This window comes from Haemaphysalis longicornis, unplaced genomic scaffold, assembly GCF_048455015.1.
Source record: "Haemaphysalis longicornis isolate Haplotype H1 unplaced genomic scaffold, Haemaphysalis longicornis Haplotype H1 scaffold_1, whole genome shotgun sequence".
NCBI lineage: Eukaryota > Metazoa > Arthropoda > Arachnida > Ixodida > Ixodidae > Haemaphysalis > Haemaphysalis longicornis.
In genome coordinates this window covers 120,592,376-120,612,968 of record NW_027526203.1, presented here as the reverse complement: position 1 = coordinate 120,612,968, position 20,593 = coordinate 120,592,376, and the positions used below count along the sequence as shown (strand labels likewise).

The window sequence follows — 20,593 nt, the reverse complement described above, 5'->3', positions numbered from 1 at the left end:
TCACCGGGAATACAGAAATAGGCACTGTCTTGCATATACCTTATCCAAAGACTATTACCCCTCCCTCTGGTCTTTACCTGGTCACCTAATTTCTTTTTTTTTTATTCCTTAGCTTCTAGCCTAATACTCCCTGCATCCCTCCAACCTTTGATTTTGGAATTCCATTTTATTTATTTTATTTCTCTCTCTTTTTATTACTCCACGTGGTCTTGTGCCCCGTACGTCACTGTAACTTTATGTTTTCATTTTTGAGTTTCAGGACAGGCCTGTTCCAGGAATGTTGCCGTGGGTGACACGTGCCATTTCAGTTGCCGGGTCATTGCTTTTTCTTTTGTGTGTGGGTTTGTGTGGTTTCCCTGTTTTCCCTGTTTTTTTCTCTTTTTTTCTTTTTTCCTTGACCTAGTTCTTTCCCCCCTTCTCTACCTTTTCTTTTGACCTGAGGCTTACAGATAGTTTCTGATAAGGACCCCACTCTCACCCCCTGGTCTGCTTCCGGCGGTTCTGAGAACCTTTCCGTATGCCTCGCGGCGGGTCAACAAACAACCTCTCATTCTTTCTCTCCAAAAATTCCCAGAATATCAACCGCCGGCTGACTTCCCTGTGGCCTACTTCGCGGCACAAACTATACAACCTTCTTTGCCCCTCAATATCTCCCCCGACATACTCCCAAACCAATCCGCTTTCTCAATTTCACTCCCTTCTTTCCTCCTCCCCTCTCACCTGGGGACCTACCCCTATATAAAGCGTGACAGCCAGGCGAGAGATTGCCCTGACGAAAGCAAGTCTCTTTGCTGAAACGTTGGCAACAATTGTGCTTTTACCTTGTTCAAAGTTTTCTTTTCTTGTGTATATATATATATACAGTATAGCCCACTTATAGCGCACCCGGTTTTAACGAAATAGCTGCCATAACGAACAACTCTTCGTTTCCCGTTACCATTAGTATACATATATTTTCTGTCCAGATATAGCGAAAAGCGGATTTAACGAAGTGATTTCGGCTTCCCGTTGTGTTCGTTATAAGCGGGCTCGACTGTACATACATATATATATATATATATATATATATAAGTAAACAGTCGGATACACAGCAAGAACAATAACAAACAATGTTTACTTACGTAGCGGCAATGGGACTTGCCTTCATCAGAGTAAAGTTACATGATTATGGTGTCGCAAACATTGAACACATTTCTTATATAGGTTTGCATAAAACTGTAAGAAGGAATGGAAAATGTTTCGCAAATGGAGAGTGTGCATACAGTCAGGCTACGCCTACGTTACAACATCAACCAACAAAAAAAAAAAAAAAAAAAAAAAAAAGGGGGGGGGGGAGCAAGAGAGAGAAAAAGGGGTCGTGTTAACAATGCAGCGTTCAAGGTTGCACCATGACGGGTCAACGTATGCCGCGCGGGTTGCAAGTTCAGACAATGGGGGAAAATGGTCAACCGCGGTTTGTAAAGAAAGGGAAGAGTATACAGCAAGGTATTCAGTGGCTGGGGAGACTGGTTCTAGGGAAAGCGAAGATGGGTGTGCCCCCCGCGGATGAAGAGAATAGATAGGGTGCACAAAAGAGCATTTCACAGAAGCTAGCAATCGAACAGGAAATAGGTAGGGTCACAAAAGGTTAAACATGAATAGATCGGGAACCGGCCCACTCGTCGCAGCCAACTCGTCCTAGGAAAACTGGTCATAGGGAAACTGGTCAAAGAGGGCATCTCGTTCTAGGTGATCCTGTACTAGGAAAAGTGGTAGCACTGACCTTCTCGTGCTAGGAAAAGTCGTCTCACGGTTCCGTTTTTGGCCGATGTCGAGGAAATGGGGAGAGGAAGTTAGTGGCCTCTAATCTTATAATTAATCCCAGGTTGACCTCTTCAGAGTGATTTCGGGGGGGTCCCCTGCTTTTGTTTTTGCAGGCGGTGGTTGAAATGGTTTTTCTATTTTAACACATGTTCCTCTGTCCCCTTCTTATTTCCCTTCTTGTTGCAAAAAAAAAATCACATTTTTTTACTGGGTAAGGGGCTTCTTTTCATGTTTATTTTTTTCTTCTCCTTCCAAAAAATATTCGTCACGCTTTTTCGGTGGAGGGGGGTCGACCTTTTCTTTCTTTTGCGTTTTCTTTTCTTTTTGCGTTATCTTTTGAAGCTTTTTGCCGGCTTGTGTATATATCTATAAATAGGGCAAAATGTTGGCCTCTTGTTTGCTTGAAGGTGCTGGTTGAAATTGGCTTTTTGGTTTCAGCACAACTTCCGGTTTCTTTTTTTGCTTTTCTTCTCCTTCTAAAAAAATATTCGTCACACTTTTTTGTGTGAGTGTGTGTGTGTGTGTGTGTGTGTGTGGGGGGGGGTCAACTTTTAAGTCCAGCCTTGACTTTCAGGTGATATGAAGACTAACAAAATGAAAGTTATCCAGCTTGACAATTATCGTTTGTCAGCAGGCATGAAAACAAAAAATCAAAATACTAAAGAGCGAAAACACAGAACGAAATCGCAATCCTAATACAGCGCCGTCACTTAATTACCAAAAATAAAAAAAAATGTATTAGAAAAAAAAGAACGAGCAAACTAAATCTAATATAAAAGGCTCATGTAATTAGCTGCACAAAAAAAAATAAGATCCGCTGTCTGGCTGGCGCATTCCTCGAAGGCGACAAAGGAAACATTAAGGGTGGTGAATTGAAGGAGCAGTGTAAGAATGTTTACGCATAAGATGAGAAATATACATGCTTCTGTACTCTTTCAATGAAAGAGTACAGAAGCATGGGATCCGGACAGTTTATCGAACGCCGTTTTATCGAACGCCGTTTTATCGAAGTCGTTTTATCGAACGCCGTTTTATCGAACGCCGTTTTATCGACGGACGTTTTATCGAAGCCGTTTTATCGAAAGTGTTTTTCTCGGCCTTTTCGAGTAACATAATTTGCAGTACGTTTTTTTATTTTCCTCCTGGCTATGTAATTTGCATATCTTGTCTCCACAGCAGGCCTATTTAAAAACATTTATAGTCTGTCTTCTAGTTGACTTTTATTTCCTGCGTGTTTTTTTTGTTTGTTTTTGTGATGCGCAAAATATGTCACCAGAATTTTTTGCTGTGTTCATTGCGCAACTGGTACTGCCATAACGAATCTCCTTGTGTCTCTATCCCCTCTGATCCGAAGCATATCACGGCATTGTGGCGTATTGATTAAAATGCCTCGATATGCTTCGTACCTTTTCGTATAAACCGCTTTTGTGTCGACACATAATCTAAATATTTCGCCGCGTATGTTGTACATAAGTCAGGCACTTCTTGGCGCTTGAGGGTCCAATGTCAAAAACCTAACTGGAACACTAGCAAAAGTCTCTCCCGATTTCTGCATTCCTAATTCTTAATGGGATCTGAGTTCAGTTGCTAAGAGGTTACCAAGCCTTGTACTACTGTTCTCGTTGCCTTGCATGAACTAACGAGAAAAACGTGAGGTACAAAATTGTCACCGTACTGCAGGTTGGCTCGTTTTCATCTCCCTCTGGTTGCACCCCAGCATGTCTGCTGGGGTGCATGCTCTTGCCTTTTTATCAGAAGGCATAAAAACAGTACGATCAAAATAGTAAACACCGAAAATGGAGAAATCATGAAGGTCTACTCAAAATACAGCGTCGTGACCCGATTACCTATAAATAAAAATGGAAAAATTAAAAAAATGAGAACGAGTAATACTATGGCCCGTGCGATTATACCTGAACAAGGCACACAAAAAACCAACAAAATGCGCTGCCTGGTCGGGTGTGTTCATCCAAGGCCACCACGAAAACGTAAAGTTGGTGAATCAAAAGAGGGGCTAAGAGTGTTGACGCAAAAGTAGAAAATTATACGAAATCCTATATTTTTTTTTATTTGAGCATGATTAACAAAAAACGTAAATTGTGATGGGATGGGCAATTGTCCAGCTGTACTAGCTTACGAGTTTCCCTAGTGCGAGATGACCTCTGACGACTTCTCCTACTTGACGAGTTCACCTATGACGAGTTGGCTGTGACAGGTTCCCTTGTGACGATTCTCCTAGACTCCACCACCTCTGTTGGGGTCTCACTATCACTGTCGGAACCCCCCTGTTCCAGTCACATAGCACTAATCTTTCAGAAGTTCTTGGCCCAACATTTCTCCAGATGCAAACAGTGTGACCCCAAGGTCCGAGTAGGAGTCGCGGGTAAACCACTTGTCTAGAACAATTGTGGGGTACAAGACTCTGGATCACGTAATGATGAACCATGGCGCAAGGGATATATTTTTCAACACTAACCTAAACACGTCGATACACATCTAAGGAATATTGCGCACGGGGTTCGGGTTGGTACTATAGGGGCAAATTCTGTAATATAAACAAGGGGGTCATACATGCTTGAGTGAAATCAATAAAGACTCGAAAAATAAAAATAATTTAATAAAACAAAGGTTATCGAAAACACTGTAAAGGCGCGTCAACATATATAGATAGGTTTTTTATGTAATGCACGTCAGAGAGAATGTAGGAGGAAGGTTACTGCAGGTTAGGTTAATGCGATTGCCAGTTAAACAAAATAAACCCCGAAAATTACAATGCAAGCCGCAAAACCGCACTTTCGATAAAACGGACGTAGGTGGTTCGATAAAACGGCATTCGATAAAACGGCGTTCGATAAAACGGGCACTTTTTCGATAAAACGGCGTTCGATAAAACGGCGTTCGATAAACTGTCTGGGAACCCAGAAGCATGTATATTTCTCATCTTATGCGTAAACATTCTTACACTGCTCCTTCAATTCACCACTCTTAATGTTTCCTTTGTCGCCTTCGAGGAATGCGCCAGCCAGACAGCGGATCTTATTTTTTTTTTGTGCAGCTAATTACATGAGCCTTTTATATTAGATTTAGTTTGCTCGTTCTTTTTTTTCTAATACATTTTTTTTATTTTTGGTAATTAAGTGACGGCGCTGTATTAGGATTGCGATTTCGTTCTGTGTTTTCGCTCTTTAGTATTTTGATTTTTTGTTTTCATGCCTGCTGACAAACGATAATTGTCAAGCTGGATAACTTTCATTTTGTTAGTCTTCATATCACCTGAAAGTCAAGGCTGGACTTAAAAGTTGACCCCCCCCCCCCACACACACACACACACACACACTCACACAAAAAAGTGTGACGAATATTTTTTTAGAAGGAGAAGAAAAGCAAAAAAAGAAACTGGAAGTTGTGCTGAAACCAAAAAGCCAATTTCAACCAGCACCTTCAAGCAAACAAGAGGCCAACATTTTGCCCTATTTATAGATATATACACAAGCCGGCAAAAAGCTTCAAAAGATAACGCAAAAAGAAAAGAAAACGCAAAAGAAAGAAAAGGTCGACCCCCCTCCACCGAAAAAGCGTGACGAATATTTTTTGGAAGGAGAAGAAAAAAATAAACATGAAAAGAAGCCCCTTACCCAGTAAAAAAATGTGATTTTTTTTTTTTTTTTTTGCAACAAGAAGGGAAATAAGAAGGGGACAGAGGAACATGTGTTAAAATAGAAAAACCATTTCAACCACCGCCTGCAAAAACAAAAGCAGGGGACCCCCCGAAATCACTCTGAAGAGGTCAACCTGGGATTAATTATAAGATTAGAGGCCACTAACTTCCTCTCCCCATTTCCTCGACATCGGCCAAAAACGGAACCGTGAGACGACTTTTCCTAGCACGAGAAGGTCAGTGCTACCACTTTTCCTAGTACAGGATCACCTAGAACGAGATGCCCTCTTTGACCAGTTTCCCTATGACCAGTTTTCCTAGGACGAGTTGGCTGCGACGAGTGGGCCGGTTCCCGATCTATTCATGTTTAACCTTTTGTGACCCCACCTATTTCCTGTTCGATTGCTAGCTTCTGTGAAATGCTCTTTTGTGCACCCTATCTATTCTCTTCATCCGCGGGGGGCACACCCATCTTCGCTTTCCCTAGAACCAGTCTCCCCAGCCACTGAATACCTTGCTGTATACTCTTCCCTTTCTTTACAAACCGCGGTTGACCATTTTCCCCCATTGTCTGAACTTGCAACCCGCGCGGCATACGTTGACCCGTCATGGTGCAACCTTGAACGCTGCATTGTTAACACGACCCCTTTTTCTCTCTCTTGCTCCCCCCCCCCCTTTTTTTTTTTTTTTTTTTTTTTTTGTTGGTTGATGTTGTAACGTAGGCGTAGCCTGACTGTATGCACACTCTCCATTTGCGGAACATTTTCCATTCCTTCTTACAGTTTTATGCAAACCTATATAAGAAATGTGTTCAATGTTTGCGACACCATAATCATGTAACTTTACTCTGATGAAGGCAAGTCCCATTGCCGGTACGTAAGTAAACATTGTTTGTTATTGTTCTTGCTGTGTATCTGACTCTTTACTTATACTATTTCTGCGCGCTTTGTGAGTTTATCTTTCTCTAGATTTATATATATATATATATATATATATATATATATATATATATATATATATATATATATATATATAGCGCTTCAGCTATATTTGGCAAACTCCACTGGGGATCTCCGCCCAAACGACAGGAAACCGCGAAAGAGCGGCAGAGCGAAAGGATAGCATGACAGAACCTCGGAACTGGAACATGCGCGACCATTGAGAAACAAAACTCTATGGCCGCGACCGTGGTAGCGACAGACGAGGTCATCACGCCATCACGGCAGGTGCAAGTTAGCGCTCAAAGCTTGACTTCGTTCGGCAGTTCGACCTGTTGCAGGGTGCTTTCTTCGCGACTGCTCCATAGGATGCATTCACCTATGGCTGGCAAAACATCCGAGCAAGTGGCGGCCGCGCTAGCCAGCGTCATCGGGATTGCAAACCGCGGAGATGAGGTTGATTTACTGGTCCCTGTGCTGCAAAAACCGGCCCCAACAAGAGGGCTGTCCCCGCCCCCCCCCCCCCCCTCCCCCACCAAAAAAAGAAAGCAGAAACCGGTTGTATAGAAGACATGCCGAATTCGGTTGAGAAGCGACTTTTCACTGAATCCTGTCCGTTGGGCCCCTCTTGCAGCCGGAAGAACACAATGACGCAGCTTGCAGTAGTGGTGCAAGGCTAGGGAAACAGCACAGCTGGCGGCCCCTCTCCCTCCGTGTGAGACCCGGCTATTGCACCTCACATGGATTTCGGAACTTACCGCTGAAATTTCTCCATGACTGGCAGGCCAGGATCGTTTCGTCCGCAGGCTTTCACATCTCGCACAAAGTGGGCCTCGTTAGCACGAGCTGAAGCCGCGGCCAAGTCCGATTCCGACGACCGCGTTACGAACCCAAGAGAAATGCTGTGCGCCCGTAACGACATAACTTAATCGGATAGACGCCGGGTTCATAACTCGAGGGACCCAGTTGCGATTCCGACCACGGCAAGCGTTGTTAACGCGCATTATTAGGCTCATTTTCGATTCCCCCGTGGCTGTTAGCCGTACGCCGTCAGCAGTGGTCATCGAGTGTCCGCAAAAGGACGTCATAGCTGCCACCCGGGAACTACGACTATACTTCACTCCACAAGCTAGGTGCAGCACTGTGGAGGCTACATTGCTGTCAACAGCCCGCCCCCTCAGGGCGCCTAACTCACCGCGAAGGAAGTGACAAAAGGCGCCGGGGCCTTGCGGTTCCACTTGCCGAGAGAGGTGAAGGGAATGTCTTTTGAGGACCCTCTTCACGGCGATTTAGGCGCCCTCAGTGGGCGCACTGTTGACAACAATGTAGACTCCACAGCGCGGCACCTAGCTTCTGGTATGAGCCATAGTCAAGCGGCAGAGCCGATCTCACAATAGTCAAAAAAAGAGGAAATCTTCAACCGATTTCCAACATTATAATACACCTAACCAAGATAAGAGCAGGAATGCGAGAAGAAGAAACAATAAGACGCATGCAGCCAGGGATGACGAGCCGGATATCGCGGAGCCTGGCGTAACACAAACTCACCCGTACAGAAGCAAATTATATAAACATCACCACCAAAATGACATATCAGGCAGCCCCCCACCTCGCATTTTTTCCCTCTAGACTAACTGAGAGCCGGTGGACAACCAGAGTAACAGACTGGGCACGCAGAGGTTCTGGAGGGACGAAACGAGAAAATTCGGAGCCAAAGAATGGACTCCGGCAGCGCACGGCATGAGCGGGTGAAGGTCAGTGGAAGAGGAGTTCGTCCTACAGTGGCCCTAATTAAGCTGTTGACGATGATGGAAAGGTCCTCAAATTGGGTCTTTATGGCGCCTTCGAAGAAATGAGAGAACCCACTCTCGTAGCATCGAGGGAGCGGTTGGGAAAACAAAATCTGGACCGTCCGTTGTATAGAACACAGGGTCCCTCCGTAAAAAGGAATGACCGGACGCCGTGATGCTCCTGTCACCTATCCCACGACTCTACATAAAAACGCTTTTTTACGGCAAAGATAGATCCATACACGCAAGGACAGGCGATATGGAATGATCAGGTTCATTAGAGGAAAGTTCCAAAATCAAGATAACACAGCATGTACCGACTCCGGGTTGTACGGAAGTGCGAGGCAGCAATTGCCGTCGTTCACTAGTTAGGCTGCATGTGACTGCATGACCCTTCTATGTACAGAAACAAAGAAGCGGAAGTTGGAGCCTGCCTCTTTGCAATCCGACTATCGGATTTATCAAATAGAAGCGTAAACATCAATACAGACTCTCAATGAGGAATGAACTTTTGGGTAACCGACGGCGATGGTCCAGTGGTAAAACACTCGTATCGTAAGCGGGAGGTACCAGGTTCGAATCCTGGGCCACGGGATACCCACCGGTTTCTTTAAAGGGTACAAGCGTCCCCGTACCGTAGCTTGTCTCGACGGTAGAACAAACGCTTGGAGCTTGACCACAAGCAGCCATGGGAGGCCATGTGGTAAGGTCCCTCGAACACCTTCGGGCGGGGTCTGGGACCTCTGGGCACCCACCAGTTCAAAGGGTACAAGCGCCCCCTGTCTCGGCGGGGGATGAAGGGCTTGGACACGCACTACCACTGCGGCAGACGTGGTAGGTTCCTCTGGAGCCACTGGTCACCCACTAGAAAAAAAATGGGGACAGGCGCACCCCGTACGGGCGATCCACTGTACTGGAAACCGTTCCACCACGTCGGTTTGTACCATGGGGCACGAGAATGTGGGAGGTACTTCGGTACCGCTGGGCATCAACCAGTGAAAAATTGGTACAGGCACCCCCTGTACAGGGGATCTCGTGCTTGGGAAGTTACCCGACTTTTTCGGGAAATGCTCCGGTGGAAGGGGTCGTAACTTTTAACCGCAGCGAGGGCTCAGAGGTACAGCACTCGCCTCGTATGCGGGAGGTACTGGGTTCGAATCGTGGTACCGCCGGACACCCACCGGTTTCGTTATGGGTACAGGGGTCCCTGGTCGAGAGCGGACCCTTGAAAGGGGATTTGACGTCTGGGAAGCTGCCTTTACCCTATCGAGGGGCTCCTGACCCTTGTCCATCTGGCGGGGCCCCCGGCCATCATGCCGCGTTGCGCCATTGCCAGGGGTGAAAGAGTCTGGCGGCCTGTCCTGCCACAGGCGGTTTCGAGTTGAGCGTCCATCGTGGCTGGGGAAGGCACCATGTGAATTCGTGTTCCTTGGTGGCGCCGGGCACCTACCGGTAAGATAGGTACAAGCGACTCCCCGGCCTGGCGCTCGGCCCTAGTGTGGGACTACAACGCTTGGGAAGTTCACCCGGCTTGCACGGGAAATCGCCCCTATGGAAAGAGGCGGCTGCAAAAACACAGGAACTTTTTTTTTTAAATAGCAGGTTACTGGATATTGATAACATTCAAATTCGACCTGTTAAGTATGTCTTGCCGTTTATCACTTCCCCACTTGCTCACATCTTTAACTTAGCAATTGAGTCTGGCATTTTCCCGATGCCATGAAAAGGGCCAGAGTATCAGTTATATACAAAGGTGGAGACAGGAACAATGCTACAAATTACAGAGCAATCTCTGTTCTACCTGTTTTTTCCAAAGCGTTTGAAAAAATTATAATTTCCCGATTAACAAGCTTTTTTGAAGCAAAAAAAGTGTTAACTGATTCTCAATTTGGCTTTCGGGCAGGAAAATCCACAGAATTGGCTTTATTGACCCTAAAAGAAAACATCATAAGAAACATCGAACAAAACTTGTATACAATAGGTTTCTTTCTGGACTTCAGTAAGGCTTTCGACGTAATTGACCATGACGTTCTCACTGCTAAGCTTGCACAATACGGTATTCGCGGAAAACCTTTGGCCTTGCTTGACTCTTACCTGCACGGCCGACAGCAATGCGTTTTTATTAATAACCACAAGTCATCTCTTTTACCTGTCTCGCAGGGAGTACCTCAGGGTAGTGTATTGGGTCCGCTTTTATTTATTACTTACATAAACGACATTGTCCACATTGATGGTGAAGTTAAATTTATGATCTATGCTGACGATACCACTTTTACTGTCTCAGGTTCTAATCCAGATAACATAACTGTAAAATGCAATGAAGTCCTTAACAAGGTATCTTTGTGGTCCAAAATGAATAAGCTCAGAATTAATCCAACGAAAACGAAGGCCATCATCTTCCGTGCTAAAAACAAACAACTATCTTTTTCTCATCAGCTGAATTATGAACACCAGCCTGTTTCCATTGTTAGTGACCACAAAATTCTAGGAGTATATTTTTGTTCAAACTTGAAGTAGGACACTCAAATAGACTTTCTTAGCAAAAAGTTGTCGGCAGTTACAGGACTACTATCGCGTTGTTGTAGCATCCTTCCGCTAGAAGCAAAGCTTCAAATCTACTACGGTTTATTTTATTCATACTTAAATTACTGCAGTTTGTCTGGGCTACAACTACAAAAACCAACATGAATAGGATTGTCACAATACAGAAAAGAATTGTTCGACAAATATAAAATCTAAATCGCACAGACACAACCAGAGAAGCGTTTGAAGTGCATAATTTGCTACGAGCCGATAAAATGTATGAGTTTCGCCGATTGCAAACGTTCAAGTTTTCACCAACTAAAACTGTTGATTACCTCTCCTTTCTGGCATCCTTACAACCTTACTCACAGGCCGTGAAAAGCCGCTGCACCGATATATGGGCGGTACCACCCTTCCGTACAAATTACAGGTTTCAATCATTGGCTCATAATATTCCCATGACTCTAAACAAACACCAAGAAACTACTGGATACAGCAGGAGGCAGCTTCAAAAATACATAGTGCAATTATAACAAAAAAAAAAATCTGGAGGGTTCAGTCATTATTGTATCTAGTTTCCGTGTCCGACCTGATGGTTATGTACAGTGTGCCTGTACAGTGTGTTGTACAGCATGTTTTGTTTCAGCTTTCGTAGTTGCTGCATTGTGATTATGTATGGTGTATATGAATTTTCTGCGTGGAATGAATCTAAATTTTTCATTCTTATTTCTGATCCTGCCAAAAAGTTTGTTTCTTTTCCTTTCTTCCCGAAAATTGCTTCTTTATGAAATATTTTTGTGAAACTTAGGCAAAAACGTGTCTTATTCCAGCTGTATTTATGTACATTGTCTGATGTGCCTTGTAACGGTTTCCTGGCCTTTGTCAAGCTGTGCAAGCAGCTTTTAGCCAGGAAGTCGTCCAGTTGATTATGGGAAAAATAAACCTGAATTGAAAATTGAAAAAAAAAAACCTGAATTGGGTTAAGGTAGAATACCTAAACGTTCCGGTAAGATACTCCCGTTTGCGTTAAAGATCCCCTGGTGGTCGAAATTAATCCCGAGCCCTCCACTACGGCGCTCCTCATCACCTCCGTTGCGTCGGCGCGTTAAACCCTGCATTCAATGAAATCAAGATACTCCCGTTAATAGTGACGAAAGGTAACGCCACTTGGACACCGACAGAAGGGTTTGAAAAGAAAGAGGCACCGGACAAGTGGCACGGGATCTGGCACACTGTGCCCCTTGCGACCACGGCACACGACTACCGCACTCCGCCCCCAAAAACCGTTAAGAACGCCTCGAATACGATCCTTTCCTGCGCCCGAAGTAGATCTCAATGCCGCAGAATAGAAAACACTGTGGAGGTTGAACCATCACAAGTATCTATACAAACGTATGCGTGCGAAGATTAGTGGGAGCATCAGACATTAACTTAGAGCTGTGCTAAATCACAGAAAATAATCACCGTCTTCTATGCAACGTAGCCATTTCCAAGGGGAGAACAACTCAAACATAACATCTTCCGCTTGTATGGAGACAAGGCAGGCAGATTTGACCAGCTCGTTACCCCGAGATCAGCGTGAATTGATTGAGGGCAAGGGAAGGAGTTGCTGCATATGCGCCCTGGACTTCAGGTTCCACTCTTGAGCTCCCCGCCATCTCTTTACCCCTTTTTCCTAAACCCCAACTATTTCTTCCCCAAGAAAGATGTTCTCTCCTAGCAAAAAAGCAAAAACGTTCAGTCTAGCCAAGACATTAGAGAATAAACACTGGGAAACAGTGACAGCGTCGCGTTCTTGCCAAGGCTGACCAACTCCCCACAGCCGACCTCAACCTTCCAGGTTCACATCTTAAGCTGCAGGAGTGAAGAGGGCCTTCGTCTCTTCCAGGCCACGGCGTATAAAACCGTTGCTCTGAACTTCAGGGACCGTAAAGCATGGATCGTAAAGCAGCAACTCCGTTCCGAAGCACTCCCTGGGCATCGAAGTAACGCTATCTTGTCGTACAACTTGAAACCGAAACGTAGATGTCACCTGGAACTTTTTTTAATAGCTCAACTGATGCAGCTTGTCGTATTACGACAAGGTGCGTTGTTGGCGGAGTGGCTTTAGCAAAAAAATTAAAAGAAAAGAAACTGGCGAAAACTCCGCTGAGCGCCTCGCGTTGCCTAGCAACTAGCAACGCCACAGCTGGTGCAACATCTCCCCGGAACCTCGACGCGACTCCAGGAACGCCGCGAAGGCGGTGTGCACGTACGCGCCGCCTCTGCGGCCCAGCTGTCGTTAACCACTGCCACGCAGATAATGCTTGGCATGAGGAACACGACGATATCGATGCATATGACGATCACTACTACCAGCACAGTGCAAAGCGACGACGGAACACGTAAATAAACAATTTCCAGCTTGTACACATGCGTGCTGCAGCGTCGCTATGGTTCAAGCCTTGCGCGACTTAGTAAAAGATTTAGGACCATTTTTTTAAAGAAAACTGGTACAACTGGTACGACTTAGTACAAGATACTAGGACCAGTTTTTTTTAAGAAAAAAATATCTTCGAGACATAGCCCTATTATTTTTCAAGGAAACGAAAAATCTTCCGCTGCTGAGCACGAGGCTGCGGGTTCGTTTCCCGGCCATGGCGGCCGCTTTTCTGATGGAGGCGAAAAGCAAAAACCGCCCGTGTGTACGAGATTTCGGCGCAGGTTAAAGATCACCAGGTGGTCAAAATTAATCCGGAGCCCTCCACTACGGCGCGCCTCATCGCCTACGTTGCGTCGGCGCGTTAAACACTACAATCAATCAATCAAACGAAAAATCTCTCACCACATGCCGAGATTCCGTCCCATCAACATCAAAAGTGAGGCGGATGGTATCCCCTACAGTATACCTTGCCACAAATTTGTATATTTATTTATTATTATTTACATCTGTTTTTATTTAAGTATTTATTTATGTGTTTATTTGGCATACGTTTCGCACTTTAGGGACGGCATGTGCCGCCCATTGGCTTGGTAGAACCCTACATAAATCGTATGTTCAGTGCTGCTTATAGGGGCCGCCTGCAAGTCGAAGAAAACAGATCTTCTTTCGCCACGCCTGTTGGGACTTATATCCTCCTGTCTCACTTTTCACCACCAGTTCTCTAATTACATTTCTGAAAATCTTTGTAGTTCTCTTTCTGAGTATGCTGTTTAATTCTCCAGACTTCTGTCGAGCGAACATTTCCGCTCCAAGGATTCAGATGGATGCTTTTACCTAGTCACAGAGTGTCTGAATCTTTTGTTTCCTTTGTACAGACCATAGGTCCTACCGTTTGTAATGTACTTCCTTACAATGCTCCTCTTTTCCGAACACCGTGTTGTAGCTATGAAGGGTTCAGACCAGCGCCTGGGCCTACCCGCCGTTTTCACTGGAACTGTGTTTCACTGAGTCGCTGGCACCGCGCGCGCTCTGCAGGAAGAGAGATAAACCGAACCACAGACTCTCCCCTCACCACTAATGGGAATTCGCCGGAACAGTTTTCTGCGAACACGTAACCGCCGGATTTTTCTTTGTCCTAGCCGTATTAGGCTTCACTTTAAAACAGCTACAGATTAGGCTAATATGTGACGAGTTTGCTTCGGCACTGCTAGAACTCTGTCGCGGTTTCGCTGCTCTTAATGCGTCTTCTGCATTCCCCATAGCACTTGGTCCGACCACGTATACCTCCTGGACCATGTACTTCTTACGACGATTCGTCTGAGGCGATTCTACTGCGGTCGTGCTGGGCGATTTCCTAACGACCGCATCTTGTGCTAGCCCTCTCCAAGGCGTCATTTCATCTGTGCAGCCTATCGTCGTCGCCATAGCAACGGCGTCTGCTCTCGCTGTCGCCTCGCAGCAGGATGCTCTCATAATTGCCATAGCATTGGCTTTCGATAAATGGGTACAGGACGGGCTCCTCCGAAGGGCGCCAATAAAATTCTGCCGCGCAAAAATGCAATTGCGGACTGCGTAAAACGCATTCTGTACTTTCACAACCCCAAGCTGTTGCTATCTGACTGCAGTAGGCGTTCCTGCTATGGCGGTGACTATTGAAAAATATTTCTCAGCCCAACCACCACCGCCCACACCAGCAGCTAAAAAGTGCAACAGGTCTCTTCTGATTGTCTTCCACTTTTTGCAGTGGCGAATTGTTCCAGATGCAGCTCTCCAGGCGTGTCAGGTTTTCCCTTCATGAAGCGTAGTTTCTATGCCTACGATGGTTGAGCCATGCAAGAACCAAGCCATTTCGCAGGCACAAATCGCTGTGCGTCTCGGAGAGGGGAGGAGCGGGTGTGGGTATTGACAAAACCTGCGTCCGAAAAGCCGGAAGAACCACTTCAGGAGAAACTTATACTCGTATCATTAGGGCAAAGGGATATCACACGCATAATAAATAACATCAGAGCATAATCAGTACAGCTGCGCCGCTTAGCTTTTTTTATCAGTTAGTATATTCTGGTTGCAATAACCCCACCTCCCATCTTTTACAAAAATACGATACTCTCGTCATTCTAGATACAGACGCAGAAGTGAGTGCCCTTCCGTTTCCCAGGCATGAGGCTATCGTTTTAACGGTCTATTGCGATATGCTTCATTTTGCACTTTCTCATGCAATGCGTGCGCCGTTGGTTACGTTTGCATGATGCTGCCGTTAATTCTATCCTGAGCTTCGATCCTTCCGGGATGGACTTCTGGCGATGGCCAACATTGTGTTCAAGTTGCGGCAATTTTGACGGTCTTAATGCGCTTGAAGGTTGGGAAGGAGCAGATAGGAAGTGCTCGCTCATGTCTCAACGCTCTTATGTGCAGGCGTACCAACAGGTGGTTTTCGCGGTCACCGAAGCAGGAGGCCCAGGTCCAAACAGCGGCACGGGTCCATCGCAGTTCATCGACATGGCTGGGGGATGCCTCGGCGCCGTAGCTTCCGGTTACGGGACGGCTGCCGCTGCTGGCCCGTCCGGGCCCGCCAAGACCGAGGTGGCTGGGCTGCCCGTCAACTGCCCTCAAACGCCGCGGGACATCCACAACGCGAAGGAGCGTTTGCGAAGGTACGACATTTGCCCCCACGCTGTGCGCTGCTGCAGACGGGGGTGGCTTTTGATGGCGTCCTTTTTCGACGACAACCTCATTCACAGACTTACTTGCTTGAACCCGTCTCAGTTTCATTTGGCCGTGTTTTGGGACCCTGTTCGTCGTTATACGTGCTGCTGTCGCCGTCAGTGCACTGACTACGACCCGGCTATGCAGGGCTCGGATGAGGACTTGCTGGGATCAATTTCGGCAATTCGTGCCAACTGTTAATGGAAATACGGACAGCGCTACCGTCAGCGAGCGGGCAGCGGATTACACACGGCACATGACCCAGGCCCTGTCCGCGCGGTACGGTCCGGTACGTACACCTCCTTTTCACAGGTTTCTCTGTTCAAGAAGCCTGCTATTCTCTCGCTGAGCCAGTATCCATAATTTGCACTATTTGATGTAGGCAATGACACTGAAGCAAATCCCTTCAGCTATCCCTCCTCGAGAACGCTAGGCTTCCTCGTCTGGATGCTGTTGCCAGACCCACATACCTCCCTTTTCTTCCGTCTGTTGAGATGTACATTTACCAAAGTATGTGTGAAATTGTCACAAGGGTGGACATCAACGGCCAGGACATCAACGGTTCCAGGGGCCCTTGACAGCGAGAATTCGAGTGCCTTTTTGGGGCAAATAAGGTCTCAGAGGGACCTCATTTGCCCCGAAGCCATTGTCTTTCTCATCGCTGTAGCTGGAATGGCAAGGGCTACCCTCCTTTCGCGCTGCTGTTTCCCGCTCTCTGCGCGCGATTCTTGCACGTGAATTGCGGTCCGAATTTTTGTGCGATTCTGTGTAGCGCACAACTTTTTGTACCTCACGCGCTTCATGAATCATAGAGGCTTACATCGTTCTCCTTAGAACAGTATCCAAGAGGGCGATCAAATCCTGATTGCTGTTTAGTCACTGAGCCATCCTGGTGGGAGACACTCGCCAAGGGGCGAAACTTTGCAGATGTGCAGTCGTTTAAGCGATTCATGTTTGACGGCTCTGAGTGCTTACAAGAGACGAAAACTAATGGCGGGGGACATTACACAAGGGGTGCGCAATCGCCTCTTGTAAACACATCGCAGTCAAACAGGAATCAATGCAAACAAGTTCGCACATTTGAGGTTTCACTCGTTCCAGTTGTGCAGGGCAGTGTTACGACCGGGAGGGCCGACCCGACCCGAGCTCCGTCGCCTCCGACATACGTTGTTGTAGCGTGGTGTGAAGAACGGCCAGCCGCTGTTGCAGCCGTGAAGAAGTCCAGAAGCCGTAGGCTAACGTAACTGTTTACTTTATAGCGAGAGGTGAGCCGAAGCCAAAGAACAATGCCGCGACGGGCGAGGTAACAGTACAGGACTCGAGCAGAGTGACAATATGGATTCCCTGCTCAAACAGGAATGGATATACAGCGCTTGGGTGGCTCGTATTTATACCAAAAAGCGGCAACGGTCAAAACAGCGTTCCCTGTAGAATGTGTACACGCCACACACGTCACAGACCCACACAACACTCTATCCAGAGTTCGTGAACAGTCGGTAGCATCGGCGCACGTTGAGTCCGAGAGAGGGGAGAGAGGAGGACTCCGCTGCGATCGCGGGGCCTCTGTGTCCTTGAGGCGCATCTGGGCCTGTTGCGTCGGCACGCCATCGAAGTTTGAAACGGAGACCCAGGCTTGTCCAGGCATGAAAACATGAGTCACCGACACGGGGGAAGGGGCGGGGGGCGGGTTGCGGCAGGGGGTTGCGGGGGTTTTCAGCCGAGATGACGCGTAGAAAGCTGGTACAGTGTGGTAGCTGTCCGCGGCACGTAGACGCAGAGGAGTTTCAGCGGGATGGCGGCGAGGCAGACGAAGGGGCAGGTAGGTGTCGGTTATGCGTAGTGGTGTCGCGGCTAGAACACGTAGAAGCGGATAACTCGGGGTTAGCTAAGCGGGTTGCAGAACTGAAGGCAGCGCTAAGTAACGAACGCGATGAACGGAGGGCCGTTGAGGGAAAGTTAGAAGCAGCTGAGAGGAAGCTAGAAAGGAGCGTCATTTCGCCAACAAATGACGACCACCTCGGCCCATGCAGCGAAGCGGAGGCATGCGCCGAGGTGACACCGGGGGTGGAAGCAACAATAGGCAACAGCTACTCCCACGTGCTGCGAAATAGGACAGCAAAACCAGTCGATAACCCGGGTACCAGTAAAGAGTGCACGTGGCAGATGATAGCGTGGTAATCATTGCGGGGGACTCGAACATGAAGATGAGCACCGCTGCCATAGTGGAAAGGGTAAAGGGGGATAAGCGTGTGAAGGTGGGGTGTTTCCCAGGTCAAACGATGCAGACGGTGATGACTGCAGCGATGGGGCAGCTGGCCTTGTCTAGTAAAGCTAAAAACCTTGTGGTGATTGCCGCGGGGCTTAACGATGTTCTAAAGGGAGAGGAGGGAAAACTTGGCCAGGAGATAGCGAAGGGGGTAAAGGACCTGCGGGTGACGGCCCCAAATGTGTGCATTGCAGTCTTCACCGCGCCGGAGGGGATGAAGCAGGGCGTGCACACTGAACGGGTAGTACTCGCAGCTAATAGCGAGATCGTGAGGTGCGGCAGGGAACTTGGGCTTGAAGTGATAGACGTGAACAGGATAGTGGGCAGCATCGGACATAGGCAAGCTTTTCAGTGGGACGGGATTCACTTCAGCCCCAGGCTAGGAAACAAGGTGGGGTGGCGCTTAGGTGGGAGAGCGGTAGCTTTTTAAGGGGCCCCGCGCAGATAAGGAAGGCAAACTAGGAGACAAAGGGGAAGCAAAAGACACATGCACACTCAACGCTGGGAGGCAGCCAGGCCTAGAGCTAAACGGAGAACCTACGGACGTAACTGAGAGCGTGACAGAAGCCATGTAAGTGGAAACAATGGAGCAAACAATTCTGTAAGAGACAAAAACAGACCCCGTAAGCGGAAAGGGAAAAACAAATGCAATAAATATTTAATCAGCTACATAAATATGCAGGGAGGCAGAAAGCCAGATAAGTGGGTGGAAATTCAAAAGCAACTTGAACGGGAAGGAATAGACGTGTACGCTTTAGCCGAGACTCACCTCCGGGACCTAGAAGCCCCACCTATGATAGACAATTATGTCTGGGAAGGTTGCAACAGGACCACAGGAATTAAGAAAGGGGGAGGTGTTGGCATGCTCATTAAACAAGGGACCGACTGGCAGAGAGTGCATGAAAGTTGTAAAGAGCATCTATGGGTTAGAGGCACCATAGAGGGGAAAAATACATGGTTAGGAGTGGTGTATCTGTGGACCGGAAGTAGTGCTAGGGAGGAAAATGAGGAAATGGTAAACTGTTTGAGAAGAGATATAAACGAGTTCAAAGATTCGGGCGAAATCATAGTTGGAGAATCATAGTTGGAGGTATGAATGCCCAAATAGAAGGTTTGGATGGATACACAGACCACAATGGTTCTCTAGTGATAGATCTATGCCAGGAAAACCGGCTTGTAATAGTAAACACGGAAAGCAAGTGTGACGGACAAATAACGTAGGAAAGCGGTAACAGACAGTCCAGCATAGACTACAGTTTAGTATCCGAGACAGTATACGGAAGGCTTCGGGAAATGAGGATAGATGAAAATGGAACATACAGCTTAGGAAGCGACCACAAGCGGTTTAGCTTGCACTTTGGAGGCGCAACCAGGACAAATGCAGAAATAGGTACAATAGGAGGAAATAATTTGAATAATGAGCAGTTAAAGATCATCGCTGATAGATTGGAAGATGAAATCAATAAATACCCAGGCAAAAATTGGGATTACGACGAAATTATTGCGTTCATAAAGGGTAAGATGAATGAAGCAAAGGAACGAAACCGATGAAAAGGGAAGGGAAAGCCGAGAAGCTGCCGGAATAAGAAAATAAAAGAGGCTATTGACCAGCGAAGAAAGGCGTCGAGAGAACATAGAGAAGCAAAAAGAACTGGTATGGAACCGGAGGTAGTGAAGGAAAAGTGGGATGTCTACCGTGGGAAAAAACTAGAAGTGCAGAAAATGGTGCAAGCAAAGATGAAGCAGAAAAGCGAACAATGGATGGCAGAAATACGGAAGAAGGACAAAAGCGCATCCAAGAAGTTTTGGAACCATGTAAAATCACAAAGCTCAAAAAACGATAACCATCAAAAATTCCTGATTGATGAGGAGGGGGAAAATTTAGAAGGAGAGCACGCGTTGGCGCATATTCATCGAGTGATTAGTGAGAAGTTTAGGAGAATAGTGGAAGGGAAACCTGCACCGATAACATCAGCGCCACAAAAGACTGCGGAAAGGGAAATAAGTTTGAGCAACCTTGATTGGAAAAAAGCAGAGCAAAAGGTTTACCCCCAGACAGCAGTGGGCCCGGACGGAATACCAATGCAACTGATAAACCTACTTGGACTTAAAAGTAAGGAATCGTTTATGAGGGCAATAGATAACGTGATAGAAACCAAACAAATACCAGAGGACTGGTTAGAAAGTAGGATGAATTTAATATATAAAGGCAGAGGAGACAAAGCCAGTATTGATTCATACAGACCACTCACAGTAAAGTCAGTGGTGTATAGATTGGTAATGCAGGCGTTAAAATCAGAAATTAAAGCATGGCTGGAAGAAAATGAAATACTTGGGGAACTGCAGAATGGATTTAGACAAGACAGGCGACTGGATGACAATCTTTTCGTGATAACGCAATGCATTGAAATTACGAAAGCACAGAATAGACCACTATGGATTACGTTCTTGGACATTAAAGGGGCATATGACAACGTAAACAGAGAACGG

At 46.7% G+C, this 20,593-nt stretch overlaps 1 protein-coding gene across 1 annotated transcript in view; it reads left to right on the top strand.

The window, feature by feature from the left end:
* The window catches only part of LOC144165696 (uncharacterized), a 57,299-nt gene that overhangs the window by 26,789 nt on the left and 9,917 nt on the right, over positions 1-20,593 (top strand). The window contains exons 7-8 of the mRNA XM_077695502.1: positions 15,547-15,785; positions 15,985-16,126. Coding sequence (XP_077551628.1) covers positions 15,547-15,785; positions 15,985-16,126 — 381 coding nt within the window. The remainder of the gene's footprint in view (positions 1-15,546; positions 15,786-15,984; positions 16,127-20,593) is intronic.